The 17,027-nt window shown below is 35.0% G+C and overlaps 1 protein-coding gene and 1 long non-coding RNA gene across 2 annotated transcripts; both read right to left on the bottom strand.

The window, feature by feature from the left end:
* Positions 1 to 12,513: 12,513 nt before the first annotated feature.
* On the bottom strand, positions 12,514 to 14,279 carry LOC123258014 (phosphoribosylformylglycinamidine cyclo-ligase-like). Its single transcript, XM_044717940.1, has 3 exons — positions 14,259 to 14,279; positions 13,922 to 14,199; positions 12,514 to 13,828 (listed from the first exon to the last, which is right to left on the bottom strand). Exon 3 carries the CDS (start codon positions 13,822 to 13,824, stop codon positions 12,787 to 12,789), a length of 1,038 nt encoding a protein of 345 aa, XP_044573875.1. The 5' UTR covers positions 13,825 to 13,828; positions 13,922 to 14,199; positions 14,259 to 14,279; the 3' UTR covers positions 12,514 to 12,786.
* Positions 14,280 to 14,498: 219 nt separating this feature from the next.
* On the bottom strand, positions 14,499 to 16,019 carry LOC123258015. The gene is made up of 2 exons (XR_006507956.1): positions 15,780 to 16,019; positions 14,499 to 15,503 (listed from the first exon to the last, which is right to left on the bottom strand). It is a non-coding gene; the product is annotated as an uncharacterized LOC123258015 (long non-coding RNA).
* Between the last annotated feature and the right edge of the window lie 1,008 nt (positions 16,020 to 17,027).

The following is a 17,027-nucleotide window of genomic DNA, read 5'->3' as shown; positions in this document are numbered from 1 at the left end:
CTTTAATAGCTTTGAGTGTTATTGTTTATTTTGGTACTCTTTACTTAACTTTTAGAGGAAGTTTGAATAATTTGAAATATGTATAAACCAGATCTTTTGCTAAAGGAACAGCAAACGGTGTCATCCCAGTGCTTGACACTGGGATCCAGAAATTTTGTTGATTGTATGATCTGGAAAACCTTGTTTAAGTCACACTGGATTTCAGTGTCACACATACAACTGTATGAGTGTTGTGATTTGAAAGCAATTTCCACCGGGAAGGGTGTCATCCCAGTGCTTGACTACTTGGATCCAGCTTCTCATGCAACCTCATCAAAAATGTTGTGTTTTAACATAAGATTAGCTACTTTTTTGCTAACCAACTTAATGTCTAATCAAATTTTCTGGATCCCAGTGTCAAGCACTGGGATGACAGGAGTGGGTGCTGGGATGACAGGAATAGGCACTGGGATGACAAGACGAAGAGATGCCGGAATGAGAGGTCTACTATGAAACTTTCTTTATACGCCATATTATCAATTTCTTTAGTATTAGTCCTTCTTCATGTTGCTGCAACTTTTAAGGATTGGAGTGGCTACAGGCAATATATCATAAAAGAGTTGGAGAAGACGTATGATGCTAAAGTGCATATTGGAGGGAAAGTTGAAGTTTCACTCATTACTCCAAAGCTCACTATTTATAATGTATATGTACAATACAACGAAAATAAAGAGCAAAAGTTATCAGATTTAATTAGTGTAAGAAAAATTGAAATAAGACCATCGTTCCTATCGTTGTTTTTATTTTCGTTGCAACCAAAGTCAATCACATTGTTTGGCATGAAAAGCAATAAAGAAAATTTAATTAATATTATAAATACAAAAGCCAGTGGTAACACAGTCGATATAGTAATAAAAGACAGCCAAGTAAGTTTTAAGAGTGATTTCGCTGATATTGTTAACATAAAGGAGGTTGCTGTAAAAAAAAACAGGCAATTCTCTGGTAAAGTAAAGGTAGGTGACAATAATTACGATTTTTCAGGAAAGGTTGATATCACAAAAAAGAATGTACACATTAGTGTTGAATCAAATTTTGTAAATTTGCTATTTACAGGTAATAGAAATCAAGAAGAACTCCAGGGTAATTTAACACTAACGATTAATAATAGTTCCGGTTCTGTGAGTGATTTAGCAAAAATCATTAATCTTAGCTTTCTCTCTCATGTTATTCCTAGCGAAAATATCAAGATATCATCCAATATAAGTCTTAATGAAAGTGAGTTTACGGCAACTGACTTAAAAATTGATTCCAAAAGCATGCAAGCCAGTGGTACAATACAAAATGATAGAAAAGGCAATCACACTAATTTCAATATTAGCTTCAGTAAAGTTGATTTAGATTCCATACAAAATGATTCACAAAGAACAATGAATATGAAGGATCTTCTGGAATGTTTTAGAGCAGTTGTGCCAAAGAACTTGAGCTTAAATTTTAATATGGAAGCTTCTAACATTCAATATCAAAACAAAATATTGGACAATTTCCGTGCTGTACTAAAATCCACTGATGGCAAAGTAAAAGTTAATACGCTTCTTAAATTTCCTGGAATCAATAATATATCTTACTTATCAGGAGAGATCTCAAACAATAATGTCCTATCTGAATTCAACGGCGATTTATTAGTCGAAGGAAATGATTTTGGGTCATTCATTTCATGTTTTTTCCCTTCTATAAAGATGAAAGAAAACCAGAAAAATCAATTTACACTAAGTTCTAAACTGCACCTTGCACCAAGAATATTATCTATCTCAGACATTAGACTGCTAAATAATAAGGAATCCTTGCAAGGGTCAATTAGAGTAAGCCACACAAAAAAACGCAGTGTGGTCGATGGTGAATTTAGCATGCATAATCTTGATGCAGATAAATATGATCATTCATTATTTAGCAGTTTACCTAAAATGCAATGGCTGAAAAATTTTCAGTATGATGCAAATATAAAGGCCCGTGTTAATAACCTTACATTGAATGATACGAAAATTAAAAATTTGGATTTTTTGCTGAAAATGGAAAAAGGTAAGCTAGTTGCAGATAAAATAAAACTATCTGGAGAAGATTTCGATATTACCGGTAATGCAAAAATATTAGCAGATCAAAAATACGCCAAACCTTTATTAGATGTTAACCTTACGGGCAGTAAATTTAATGGAAAAATTATTACATTACCAAATTTAGTAGAGACGAAAAGAAATTCAAGAAATGAGATAGATCAAATTCAATGGTCAACAAAGCAGCTTGATTTTTTGGATGACAAAGAAGGCTTTGATGCAAATGTGCAAATCAATACTGCAGAATTTAAAACCAAGCAGAATGTTTTGAAAGATTTTAATTTGGATGCGGTAATGAGAAACAACACTATCACTATCAGGCAGGCAAGTTACGTATTAGAACACGGGCAAGTGTTTTTTCAGGGTTATTTAAGATCAGACTCAATAAATACAAGGTTTTCTATTGTAAATTTGGACACTAAAAAGATTGGTAAGGTTATAGGAATTGACAATGTAAATGGTCAGGTAAGCTTAAATGGTGAAATCAAAACTCAAGGAAAAAGTTTTCATGATTGGGCTAGTAACTTATCAGGAGATGTAAACTTACAAGCGCAAGGAATAGAAGTTACTAATGTAGATTTCAATTCATTTATCACTAATTTGTTAAGCAGTAAGAATAAATCTGAAATTTCCACACTTGCTTATATTGATATATATAATGGTAAAACATTTTTTGAAAATATTAGCGGAAAAGCAAGTATTAAGAGTGGTATATGTTCAACTAGTTTACAGTTCGGGATTGATCAAGCATCAGGGTCAATCTCTTCTAATTTAACCTTATCTAACTTCGCTTTAGCTTCTATATTCAGGTTCTTTTTCATACCACCAAACTATAGTAATCCAATCTATATCGATATGCATTTGGATGGCCCTATTTGGCGTCCTAAGATGAGTTTTGATGTAGACCAAATCTTCACCGCTCTGGTTGGCAAGAAAAATAGTTGATTTACTAACATCTGTTTATAAGAGTCATATGTGCTTGACACCTGGTTAATATTAGGTTAATATATTGATATGAGGGTTAAGTTGTAGGTAAAAAAAATGTTTAGTATGTTTTCGAATCTTTTTGGCAAAAATTCAAGTGTTATTGGAAGTGATGTAGAAGTTAGCCCTATAAAAGAAACAGTGACTCCTGTGGATATTGATGAGGGTTTTGAGGAGATTGATCTTGCAGAAATTGATGAGAGTGATGTAGAAGTTAGCCCTATAAAAGAAACAGTGACTCTTGTAGATATTGATGAGGGTTTTGAGGAGATTGATCTTGCAGAAATTGATGAGGAAGAATTTTTTGAATGTGCAGCAACACAAGAAGAACTAAATTCGTTGCTTGAATCTGAATTACAAGGTAAAACTATTTCTTATGCCCTTAAGCCATTGCTTTATACTGCAAAATATGGAGCCAAAGCACTATCAGCAACAACGGTAGTTGTATCGTACGCCTTAAATGGGGCTTCATATGGTATAGCTGGTATATCTTATATTCCCTGTAGTGCATCAAAGATACTTGAGTAGATTAAAGAAAAAGATAAAAATACAGTAGGATACAAGATGATCACTGCTTCTCAGAATTTGCTAGATCTTACGTCAGGTGCTATATATACTGTGTCATATGTACCATATGGTGCTGGAGTAGTTTTAAATGGAGTGTCTGGTATAGCGAATCAATTAGATTCTTCTTTATCTCCTGAAAAAATAGAGCAGATCTGTACTAAATCAGATTTGCTTGTAGATAATTTATCTAGTAAATTAAAGGGAATAAAAATAGAGAATTTTTCACAAGCTCTAGCGGTAGCTCGTTAGGCGTGTACGGTTTAGGGGACAATAAACTTATCTGAACGGATATCTTCAAGCGTATCTGTTCAATGGTGCGGTAAAAAATGGTTGCGCAGACAAAGTTGCTATAGCTAGTGCAACCCTACGTCATATCGCGATTCATTCGCGGTATAGATTCCGCTAACTAGTAGCGGAATGACGGTTTTTCAAATTGTCGATAAATCTAAGTCAGTTTAGCTATAAGTAATAAACATCAAAACTTCAACTCAATTTATCACCACCTGGCTGTGGTGGCAAGCCAAATGCTTCCCTTTTTTCATTGAGTGTCATAAAGCTTGCATTTTCTACGTATTTCCACAACTTTTGTCTCTTTTCCATGAGAATTTCTATTGTATCTTTGTCATACGACAAGCACAGATCTTCACCAAATCTTGGTATCAGCCAAGAATTCAGGTGACAGATAATATTTTCTAGCGTTGGTAAAACCGTCTGCTCCCAAAGGGACAGGCGTGCTTCGACTAAATTGCTATAAGTGTTATCACCTGGTATGCCAAGCAACTGCGGCGGAACGCCAAAAGCCAGGGCAATATCACGAGCTGAACTGTGTTTGGACTCAATAAAATCCATATCCCTTGGTGATTCAACAAATTCACAATAATTCAGCAGACGAATTAGTATGGCTACTCCAGCACCCTCCACTTTATACTGCAGGAATCAGTGCAACAGATGACGACGTTGTTGAAAAATTATTTCCTATATATAAAACAGGCAGGGGTGGCAAATACACATATCATGGTCCAGGACAGCGCATCATATATTTAATGTTAAACCTTAAAAAAAGAAATAAATGCGACATAAAGCTATATATTAGAGACCTAAGTAAGTGGATAATAAATGTTTTAAAGCAATTTAATATACTTGGAGAATTTAAAGAGGATAGAATAGGTGTTTGGGTGAATAACAATGGAGTAGAAAAAAAAATTGCAGCTTTTGGTATCCGTTTAAGAAAATGGGTAACTTATCATGGCATAGCGCTTAACGTCTTTCCAGACCTCTCTCATTATAAGGGTATTATTCCTTGTGGACTGCAAGATTATGGCGTCACGTCAATGGAAGAACTAGGAGTGAAAGTTCCACTCTCTGAATTGGATGATATACTAAAAAAAGAGTTTTATAAGATATTTTAATGATTGTTTATCTTTTATATTTCATTCTCACTTTATGTGCTAACACAAGTATTCATGCAATCGACCAAGTTGATATTATTGCTCCTTCCTCCAAGGGAAAAGAATCAGATCTGACTACCATAAAAGAATATGTAGAAGCTTTGGATTTTAATCCCCATATTTCGGAGAAAATATATAGTAATGATAATCCATTTTATTCCAACTCTGATGAATTCAGAGCAAATGATTTGGTTAGTGCACTAACCGGTGATAGTAAAATAATCTGGTGTATCAGAGGAGGAGAAGGGGCTTCTCGGTTAATTCCCTATCTAGAAAAGTTACCCAATGATAAAAAAGAAAGGATTGCTCAAAACAAAAAGATCCTCATAGGCTATAGCGATATAACTGCCTTGCACATCCATCTACAAGCTAAATATGATTGGCAAACTCTTCACGGCACCATGTTGGAAATGATAGTAAATAACTCCGTTTCTGAAAGCTCTGTTGAAAAATTGAAAGAGTTAATTCTTAACAAGCGGGATTCTATCAGATTTGATAACCTAAAGACGATAAATAATGGCATTAGACTAAAAGATGGCAGATTAAAGTCTAAAATCATCGGTGGTAATATGACTTTAGTTGAAAACAGTATAGGAACTGTTTGGCAAAAAAAAAAATTCTATTTTTAGAGGACATAAGAGTCTACCCATACGCAATAGAGCGCAGTTTAGATCACCTAAAACAAGCTCACATCTTTGATGGAGTACATGCAGTAATCTTTGGGGATTTCGTTAACTGCTATAACGATAACCTTGTTGAAGTTGTAAAAGAAAGGTTTGCAAAAAGTGTTAACTTTCCTGTATTTACAATGAAAGGGGTAGGCCATGGACATACAAATGATCCTTTACCTTTTAACACTCACGCTATTATTAGCGTTCAAGACGAAAAAGAAGGTTTGTTTTTTATGGACGTGCAGAATGTTAGCTACACATAGCTGATAGCTCACTAGGCTTCTTTTGAAATTGTTAAGGTAATTGTCATCCCAGTGCCCTGACTACTTGGATCCAGAAGACTTAATTTTAACCAAGCAGGCTGCATAATAAAGGCTGGATTCCAGCGTCACGCGCTGGAATGACAAGGTATAAACCTTATCGTCATGCTGCCGCGAACCGTCATACCGCCACGAACTGTCATACCACCACGAACCGTCATACCGCGATTCATTCGCGGTATCTCTAGATCCCGCTAACACGTAGCGGGATGACGGTTGTCAGGGTGTCATGCAAGTAGCTGACTACTTGGATCTGGTAGACTCAAATCACAATGCCCGTAAAGCTGCGACCCTAGAGCTACTATCTCTCACCCACTGCAAATATTGCACGGTACTATCCACTTGATCATCGTGTCGAGTTTCAGGAAACATTAAAATCTCATACTCAAAATCGTTCAGCCATACTGCTTGGTGCGGCAGAAAAACCTTGCCAGACTCTATAATCGGAACAATTTGATAAAATCGAGTGAGTTTGTCATCATGTGGTACTATTTCGATAATTGGTAAATCACTGTTTGTCTTTAGCTCTTGCACCAATTGCTGACCACTTGTTTTTGCTTCGATTAAAATTGCGTGTGGCGTCCATCTTGCTGCTAAGGAAAAAACTTGCTCTTTAAGCTTTGGATACTCAAGCTTTGCGCGATATACATCGAGTAAATAGAATTTATTGCCCACTTTTGTCCAGGTGGTGCAGACGCTAAAGTTGCTCATGCTGCTTGTTGAAACTGCAGTGTCCCAGCTCTGAGTGACATATGAGAGACTATCAGAAAAATTTCTATAGCGCTTCAGCCACTCTCGTTTAATTATACCACTTGAAAGTGGCAGAGGGTTTTGTTGATATTGTGCAGCAAAAGCGTAACTTCCAAGTTCAACCTTTATCATCTCAACTTCTTCTTTTCCTCCATCGAGGGGATATAGCAACTGACCTTCTTCTCTTGAGTATAATATTACGGGTGGTGTCATTCTAGCACTTGATGCTGTAATCCAGCTTTTGTACTCATTTGTAGTTACTCGGGTGACAGGAACAAGAAAAGGAGGCGCTGGCTTTTTGATTGAATAGATAATCTCCTTATTTTCAGATATCATCGGTAAACAAGTATGGTTCCATATGTTTTTCGGTTTGGAGAGAAGGTGCCCGGTTAAATCTTCTTGATGTAGCCTATGCATCACAAGAACAATTACTCCTTTTTTTCTATTGTTGAGCCTGGCTACTAAAGTCTGGTCAAACCAATTTGTAGCACGCTTTCTAAACGTTTCACTCAAAGCTTGGGCGGGACTCAGTGGATCATCCACGATGATGAAATCACCACCTTCACCTGTTAACGTCCCTCCAACTGACGTTGCGATTCTGTATCCTCTCTGCACTGTTTGAAATTTGTATTTGGTATTCTGATCTTTGGATAGTTCTACCTCTGGAAACAGCTCTCTATACCAACTAGACTGCATTATGCATCTTGTATCGAGCGAGTGCTTTTCGCTAAGCAGCCGAGAGTAGCTTGCAACTATTATTCTTGCAGTTGGCTGATTTCCCAGTATCCATGCGGGCCACGCAACGCTTATGCACAGGGACTTCATTGAACGCGGAGGCATATTGAATATTATTCGCCTCATTTTGCCAACATTTGCCGCTTCAAGTCTGTCTGCTATGACTTTTATATACTGATAATCATTATACTCACACCCCGGCACCACCGTTTGAAAGCACAGTTCAATGAATTTTAGAAAGTTCATGATATAATGTTGAAACCAACGCGTGACGCTGGGATGACAAAAAAAGGAGCACTGAAGGCTATAGGTGAGACGTTGCGGTATCTCTAGATCCCGCTAACAAGCAGCGGGATGACGAATTACTTAACCATCATCTACACCGTCATACCGCGATTCATTCGCGGTATCTCAGCCGCTAACAAGTAGCGGAATGACAACAATCCTACGTCATACCACCGCGGCGCTAACAAGAGATCCCGCTAACAAGCAGCGGGATGACGGTTGTCGTTTAGCTATAAATATTAAGAAATTTACCAAATAAAAAAAAGGCAAAAGAAGCCCCGTGGTTGGCTAATTACTTACATTATACTTTCAAGTATGGCGTTTTTTTATTCTAAACGCTTAATAACCGCGATTTAGCTGCTTTTTAATGCAACTAACCTTTAGTCATAAATGTTTAAGAAATTTACTAAACAGAAAAAAAGGCAAAAGAAACCCTAGGGTAGCTAGTTATTCACTATCCATTTTTTAAATCGGCGTTTTTTGATGTTTTAAATGCTTTATAAGCGCATTTCAGCTTATATTAGGTAAAAACCTAGAAATTTTATAAAGACATAAGATGCACATAGTGCAAAAAATTAAACATGGGACGCCAGATACGTGAGTTTTTTTGTCATTTAATCTGTACAGAGAAGATAAATAAATAGCTTCAGTTTCATGATAAGGGGACTGGCAAGGCTTGTCAAGCAAGTTTTTTGCAATATCAGGGGATAATTTCGACCATAAATCCCTATCAATAAATTTTAACAAAAATACTTCAGTGCATTTTCAAATATAAGCATTCCATCGCCATATTTTGGCACAGCAACACCTAAACGCTTGCTCTTTTCTTTTTCAAGGGACCAATTATCTTGCTGGGTAAAAAATATTCCCCTTTCTGGATGGGGCATTAAAGCTAGCACTCTTCCACTTTTATCTGATAAAGCTGCTAGGTCGTATGTAGATCCATTCGGATTGTAAGGAAATTGTAGGTTAGCATAGTTGCCATTTTTATCAATGTAACGTAATGCGGTGGAATTGCTCTCAATCAATTGGTTCAAAATATCTTGATCCATAAAAAATTTGCCTTCCCCATGAGCAATAGGGAGATATAGTTCACTCAGACCCCGTAGCCAAACAGAATTACTCTGCGGATTAACTCTCACTCTAATCCAGCGGCATTGGTAATCGCCTATATCATTATGGATTAAAGCTAGATTAGAGAACTCTGGAATTAATTTTACTAATATCTGACAACCATTACATATTCCTATAATCAGCTTGTCCTGAGATAAAAACTCTTGAAACTCATCCAACAAGTTGTTTTTAATACGTAAAGCAAACGCATTACCAGCACCAGTGTCATCACCATAGGAAAAACCCCCTGGAATTGCAAGTATATTGCTTAATTTCAGTTCACCTGGATTATCTATGATATCGTTAATGTGAACGATTTTTACTTCAATATTACCAATACCAAGTTTTCTGCTGCATTCCATAAATGCAAATGCAGTTTCTTTTTCGCAATTTAAGCCATAACCAGATAGGACTGTGATTTTCATGAATTGCTAAAAATTAAAAAATTCGAATTTCCTTTTTACAAAATTTGCTACTAAATTTAACGCAAATAACACCAATAATAAAGCTATAATTGCGATAGCAGCAAGTTCAACAAATGCAATTTCAGGATTGCTTGACCATATGTATATTTGCACAGGTAGAACAGTCGCCGGATCGAAAAAGGACGTAGGTGTATCAGCAATAAATGCCACCATACCCATCATAAGTAAAGGAGAAGATTCACCTAAAATCCTTGCAATTGCAAGCACAGTACCATGTATTATTCTTGGTAACGCAATCGGTAAAGAGTGATCTAATATCACCTTGATGTGAGGTGCACCGAGCGCAAACGCTGCATCTTTTATCGTAATAGGAACATTCGCAAAGGCATTTTTTGTTGCAATTATAATATTAGGTAACATCATAAATGAAAGAGTCATTCCACCAACAAGTGGTGAAGAGCGTGGTAGCCCAAATATGCCAAGATAGAGAGTTAAGCCCACTACACCAAATATTATTGAAGGCACTGCAGCAAGATTATTTATGCTAATTTCTACAATATTAGTCATTAGCCTATTTTTAGGCATAAATTCGTAAAGACAGATGCCCGACATAATTCCTATTGGTAATGCTAATGCTAGGCACACTATAATTGTCATTAATGAACCGATAAACGCTCCTAAAATCCCTGCATTTTCAGGTTCACGAGAGTCAGATTTAAGGAATAAAGACTTATTAAAAAATTTTTTCACTCTCCTCTTTTCTTTTAGCCAATCAAGTAATTTAGCATAACGATCATTCAAATATTTATCTTTATTTATTGAATTAATTATACTTGACGCGGTAAACCAGATCTCATATTCACCACTATCTTTTACTTTCTTACGAAAAAATTTCTCTAGTTCTTTGTAAGAATTACGACTTAAAATTTCGTCACCGTCTTTAAAATCAGTTCCTCCAAACACCTTACGTAAAGAATCGTTGAGTAAGCCAATGGACTTATACCGCAAGTCACTAGGATTACTCGCCAAAGCAAGATCAGCATTTATTTCAACTGGCAATAAAATTTTCGTTACTGTTAAGGCACTGTAAGAGTTAACTAATATACTCAACAATATACACACAGGACAGCCAAGTGAGATAACTAGTGCCGTGAAAGAACAAAAGCGTAGCGCTCTGTTCTTTTTATTTTTCCTTTTTATACGAGCATGTACACGCCTTGACTGAAGTAATTTAAGGAATTTTTTCTTTATACTCATTTACTTTTCTTTACACGAGGATTTGAAAAAACTTTCCCCTTTTTTGTCATGCAAGTAGCTGACACTGGGATCCAGCAGGCTTTGCCTGCAAATAATTTTTACATTTTCCATGAAAGCACAAACCAAAAGGAGAATAATGAATGCTGGATCCCAGTGTCGGAGCATTGGGATGACACCACAGCGGGAGGCAAACACAATGTTCGTACAGTTGTGTGTCACGCACTGAGATGACAAGAGAGAGTTCTGAGATGACACAATTGACATCACTCCCTATTGTATCTACTTAGATTTCTTTTTAACATAAGTAGTACGCTCTTTGATCCTTGCAGCTTTTCCAAATAGTTTGCACAGATAATACAGTTTTGCTCTACGAACCTTTCCTTTTCTTGTCACTTGCACTGAAACCAGTGCAGGAGAATAAACAAAAAACTGAGACACTATACTTTCTCCATGGCTCACTTTTCTGACTGCAAAAGAAGAATGTAACCCGCGGTTCCTTTTTGATATACATACACCTTCAAATATCTGTATACGTTCACTTGTACCGTCAACTACTTTAAAAGTGACCTTCAAATCATCGCCAGGACGAAATTCTGGTATTTCTTTAGCTAACACTTGCATTTGCTGTTCGTTAAATTTTTTAAGTAAATTTGTCATTTATCTCTCCACTCAATAATTCAGGCCTACGCTTTTTTGTTATAACATGAGACTGCTTCTGCCTCCAATCACTTATTTTTTTGTGATTGCCAGATAACAAAACCTCAGGTACTTTATATCCCTTCCACTGCTCAGGTCTAGTATATTGAGGATATTCAAGTACACCACCACCATAATTAAAACTTTCTTCAGTAATACTATCGGTATTATTTACTACACCTGGAAGAAGTCTAATGCATGCATCAAGAACCACCATTGCAGCTGGCTCACCTCCTGAAAGTATATAATCTCCAATACTTAACTCATAAGGAGTATACGCATCAATTATCCTTTGGTCAATACCTTCAAATCGACCACACAATATTGTTATATGAGGAAACTCTAATAATTCTCTGGCAATATTCTGATTAAACTTAGTTCCAGATGGAGTCATGTAAATAAACTTAGTGTTTTTATGAACAGAGAGCATACTATCTACTGCATCACCAACTACATCAGAACGCATAACCATTCCTGCTCCACCTCCATATGGAACATCATCCACAGTTGAATGTTTATCTTTCGCAAAAGAACGAATATTTATTACTTCAAGGTTCCATATTTTTTTTTCTAACGCTTTTCCGGCAAGAGAATAGTTCAAAAACCCCGGGAACATTTCTGGGAATATGGTTAATATTGTAACATTGAATGCCATTAAGGTTTATTTTAAGTTATTTGGGGCTATACTCTAAGAATAGTAAATTGATATAATATATAGTTAAATTAAACATGTCACTGAATAAAACGATATACGAAGGTAAAGCGAAAGCCATTATTGAAACTGAAGACTCATCAACTGTTATACAGCACTTTAAAGATGATGTTACAGCATTCAATAAGGAAAAATATGAAATTATTGAGAGCAAAGGAATAATTAATAATCATATTAGTGCTTTTATCATGGAAAAGCTTGAGAAAGCAGAAATTAGCACACACTTTATAAAAACTCTAAACGAAAGAGAACAGCTAGTCAAAAAACTCAAGATAATACCTCTTGAGGTAGTAGTTAGAAATGTCGCAGCTGGCAGCTTTTGCAAACGTTTTAATATCAAAGAAGGTGAGAGGCTTGCATCTCCTATAATCGATTTTTTTTACAAAAATGATGACCTAGCCGACCCAATGGTAAGTGAAAATCACATACTGTATTTTGATTGGCTATCTAGCAAAGAAATGGATGAAGTTAAAACTACAACTTTAAAAATCAACGAAATATTAGTTCACCTATTTTCAAATGCAAGTATATATTTAGTTGATCTCAAGTTAGAATTTGGCAGATTAATAAATGACAGTACTAAAATCGTTTTAGCTGATGAAATTAGCCCTGATAACTGCAGATTATGGGATAAAAATACTTATAAAAAGCTAGATAAAGATGTCTTTCGTTTGAATTTAGGAGATTTAAAGGAAGCATACCTAGAAGTTGCAAAAAGACTGTCAGTAAAGTTAGGTTAACTAAATACTACTCTATCAAGTGGAGGGTTACATGCCTCATCAAGTTTTCCAATAATTTCAATTTTTTCTCCACGTTTTTGGAAATGATTTTTCACGTTTTGCATATTCTCAGAACTTACGATCAATACCATACCAATACCACAATTAAATGTTTTTAGCATTTCTTTCTTCTCTATTTTACCCTCCTTTGTTAGCCATAAAAATATATCTGGCCATTTCCAGGAATTAATGTCTATGTTTGCAAATAAGTTTTTTGGAAGAATTCGCGGAATATTGTCTACCAAACCACCACCCGTGATGTGCGCAATACCTTTTACTTGTGACATGATAGGCAGCAAAGAATCAACATATATTTTTGTTGGTTCAAGTAGTATTTCACTCCAAGATTTATTATTCCATAGAGATGTATCGTTATAATTTATACCTAAGCTTTTGAAAACATGGCGCACTAAAGAAAACCCATTTGAGTGAATTCCACTTGACTCTAAGCCAACTATATAATCACCTGCTTTCATCATACTACAGTTTGGAAGAATTTGCTTTCGATCAACTACACCAACCACAAACCCTGCAAGGTCATAGTGATTATTACCATACATTCCAGGCATTTCTGCAGTTTCCCCACCAACCAATGCTATTTTAGCTTGCTTGCACCCCTCTGCAATGCCCTTAACCACAGATAATAAAACATCTTTGGTCAAAACGCCTGTTGCAAAGTAATCAAGGAAAAACAAAGGCGTTGCTCCTTGTGCAAGTAAGTCATTTACACACATTGCAACTAAATCTATACCTATAGTATCATGTTTATTCACTTCTTGAGCTATCAACAGTTTCGTACCTACTCCATCAGTTGAGGAAACGAGTACTGGATGGTCATACTTCTTACTTAGTGCAGCAAAATCAAATAACGCAGAAAATGAACCTATTTCGCTGATTACTTCTTCTCTAGTAGTTTCTTGAGCAATAGGCTTGACTTCTTTTATTAACTTATTATATAGTTCAATATCTATTCCTGATCTGGTATAAGTATTCATAATCCTTTTATAAATTTTAAAATTGTTAATACTATATTAATGCCTTGATATAAAAAGTGCAACGAAACTTTCTCTTAATTGACTATTATATACTTACCAATATAGGGTAACTTAAATCATTTATAATTATCCAATGAACGAAAATACCAAAAACATACTGTTAATAACGGAACTGCTATCAGGACGGCTGCTTCATGACTTTGCTAACTCTATGAATGGAATAACGTTTGGCGTAGAAGAGCTTGAAGTAATAGATAAGAATGATGCTGATGCGCAGAAGGAAGCGTTGTTGTTTCTTAAAGAAAGCTCCGATGATTTAATATATAAACATAAAGTTATGAAGCAGGCATATTCTTCTTCAATGGATAATTATAGCTTTGATAAGACCAAATCTAATATCGAAAATTATTTATTAAAAAAAAAGTAAAGCTTACGTGGAAAATAGACGTATACTCTGCAAAAAATAAGGAAGATTTAATTGAAAAGATAAATAAGATAATTTCTAATATGGTGCTAACTATAGCCAGTGCAGTGGCGGAAGTTGAACTAGTATCTGTTTTACTGAGTCAAACAGAAGATAAAATGCTATTAACTATAAAAATTCTAAATGAACACAAACCAATAAGCAAATCATTAGTAGACAAATTAATCAAAAAAAATGACACTAATTTAAATACAAAAGATATTAATATCTATATGACCTCTTTATTATTAGAGTACTATAACACTGAAATGCATTATACTTGCGAAAATAATTTGCTGGAAATAGGTTTAACTATAACTTGAGTTGCATATTTGGTTATTACAACTTTTTCTTCGTGTCAAGGCATTCCCCGACAAGGGGTACCAAATCTAATTTTTGTAATCACTTAAGTCTAGTACTATTTTATTAATGTAGCGCTCATTTGCATCTTTGATGATAAACTTCATACCATTTTTATATTTAATGACTTCATCTACAGAAGGCACTTTACCAGCAATCGAAAGAATCAAACCACCAAGTGTAACATAGTCTTCTTCAGGGTCACGTAATTCTATTTTTAGATCCTCTTCTATATCTTTTATAAGAGCCCTTGCTGATACTTCAAACTTATTTTGAGACAATTCAGTAATGGTATATTCTGAATTTATTTCGTTTTCACTATCAATGTTTGGTATTAGTTCCTCTATAAGATCAGTCATTGAAATTAAACCATCAGTTCCACCATATTCATCCAATACGATAGCTAAGCATGATTTAGAAGAGTTCATCCTAACAAAAAGATTAGTTGTCTTCATCGAGGGTGGAACAAATATTACGCTTTGTATAATATGTTTCAGATTAAAATTTTTATCCCTATTAAAAATAACATCTTTTACATAAAAAAAGCCTATTACGTTATCAAAGTTATTTTTATAAATTGGTATTTTAGTGTGGCAAGTGTTTTTTATCTTCTTTATTATTTCACGCTCGCTTGACTCAATGTCTACTGCGCATATCTCTGTACGTGGAGTCATTATATCCATTATACCACAATCGCGGAATTTTAATAGACCATTAAATATATTAAGGTCTGGCAGATCTTTCATTAATGCCTCAGTCGCACACTTTTTCAACACAGAAGCTTTTTTGAAAAGGAAGAGAAAAATTCTATATGCTATTTTTTCTACTAAGGTTCTTTTTTTACTCAATTTATTCCCTGTAATGGCAAAAACGTTTTCAGATTAGATTTATCAAGAAAACTGTTATTAAATGTTTAATAAGCATGTGAATAATGTCAAATTAATTTGTGAATTATTTGTTGATATAAAATACCAACAATTGATCAACAACTTTTTCAACAACATATACATAGTTGTGTAACAATGCATGATGGTAAAGTATTTTCCATAAAAGAAAATTACTGACACTCTAAACACCTTACTTATACACATAAATCATAACAGAAAATCAATAATATACGAAAGTTACTCACATATTTATCCACAAGTTGAACAACGCCAATTTTTACTGAATTTTAAGTTAGTAACAAGTTATTGATAGAACTATTATTATTACTATACTTTAATATACAAAAGAATAAATAGAATAGATTGGAAAGCGGCAAAACAACAATAGCGAAAATTATTAAGAGAAATGAGCCGGGTGGAAGAGTGCCTATCTGGCTAATGCGTCAGGCTGGCAGGTCTCTTCCTGAGTACCGCAAAGCAGTAGAAAATATGAATAATTTTATGGAGATATGCTACAACACAGATTTAGTGACAGAATTGACGTTACAGCCGGTGACAAGATTTGACATGGATGCGGCGATAATTTTTTCAGACATTTTAATAATAGCTGATGTTTTGGGTTGTGACGTGAATTTCGTACGCGGTGTAGGTCCAATAATAAAACCCGTGGAAAGTCCTAAGGAATTGAAGGGTCCACAAGAAATTGAAACTAAAACCTTACCAATTCTAAACGCTATAAAAAAAGTCAGAAGCCAATTACCAAAAGAAAAATCTCTCATAGGATTTGCTGGTGGACCATGGACAGTAGCCTCATACATCATAGAAGGTGGGAGCAGCAAAACTTTTTCCAAAGTATTAAATTTTTATCCTTCGTGTTTGAAGGAAATAATTGAACGAATAACGGAAGTAACGATTATTTATCTAATTAAACAGATAGAATTTGGAGCAGATGTTATTCAGCTATTTGACAGTAATGCTGGTGCGTTATCGGAACCATTGTTTAAAGAATATGTTATCGAACCAACAAAGAGAATTATCTTGGCAATAAAGGATAGATTTTCTGATTTTCCAATAATAGGTTTTCCAAGGTCTGCTGGAAATCTTTATAAAGATTACTGCGAACAAACAGGTGTATCTGCAGTAAGTATAGATTATAATGTTCCAATAAAATGGGCGAAAGCGAATCTAAACATCCCTCTACAAGGAAACCTTGATCCTAATCTTTTAGCCTATAATAAAACGGAAGCAATCAAAGAAGCAAAACGTATAATAGATTGCTTTAGAGATTTACCCTTCATATTTAATCTCGGACATGGAGTACTCCCTGATACTCCAGTTGAAAATATTGCTGCGTTGGTAAACCTGGTAAAAAGCTACTAATACAATACACAAAATTCCTAGCTTTTTTGTTGTACGGGGTTTATCATTTAAATTTAGCTTCAGTAAAATATGTCAGACCTTGCAAAAAGAATGTTCCTAATAAAACCATCACC

Source organism: Drosophila ananassae, assembly GCF_017639315.1.
Source record: "Drosophila ananassae strain 14024-0371.13 chromosome 4 unlocalized genomic scaffold, ASM1763931v2 tig00000240, whole genome shotgun sequence".
NCBI lineage: Eukaryota > Metazoa > Arthropoda > Insecta > Diptera > Drosophilidae > Drosophila > Drosophila ananassae.
The sequence above is the reverse complement of the archived record's forward strand: the minus strand, read 5'-3'. Positions and strand labels throughout refer to the sequence as shown.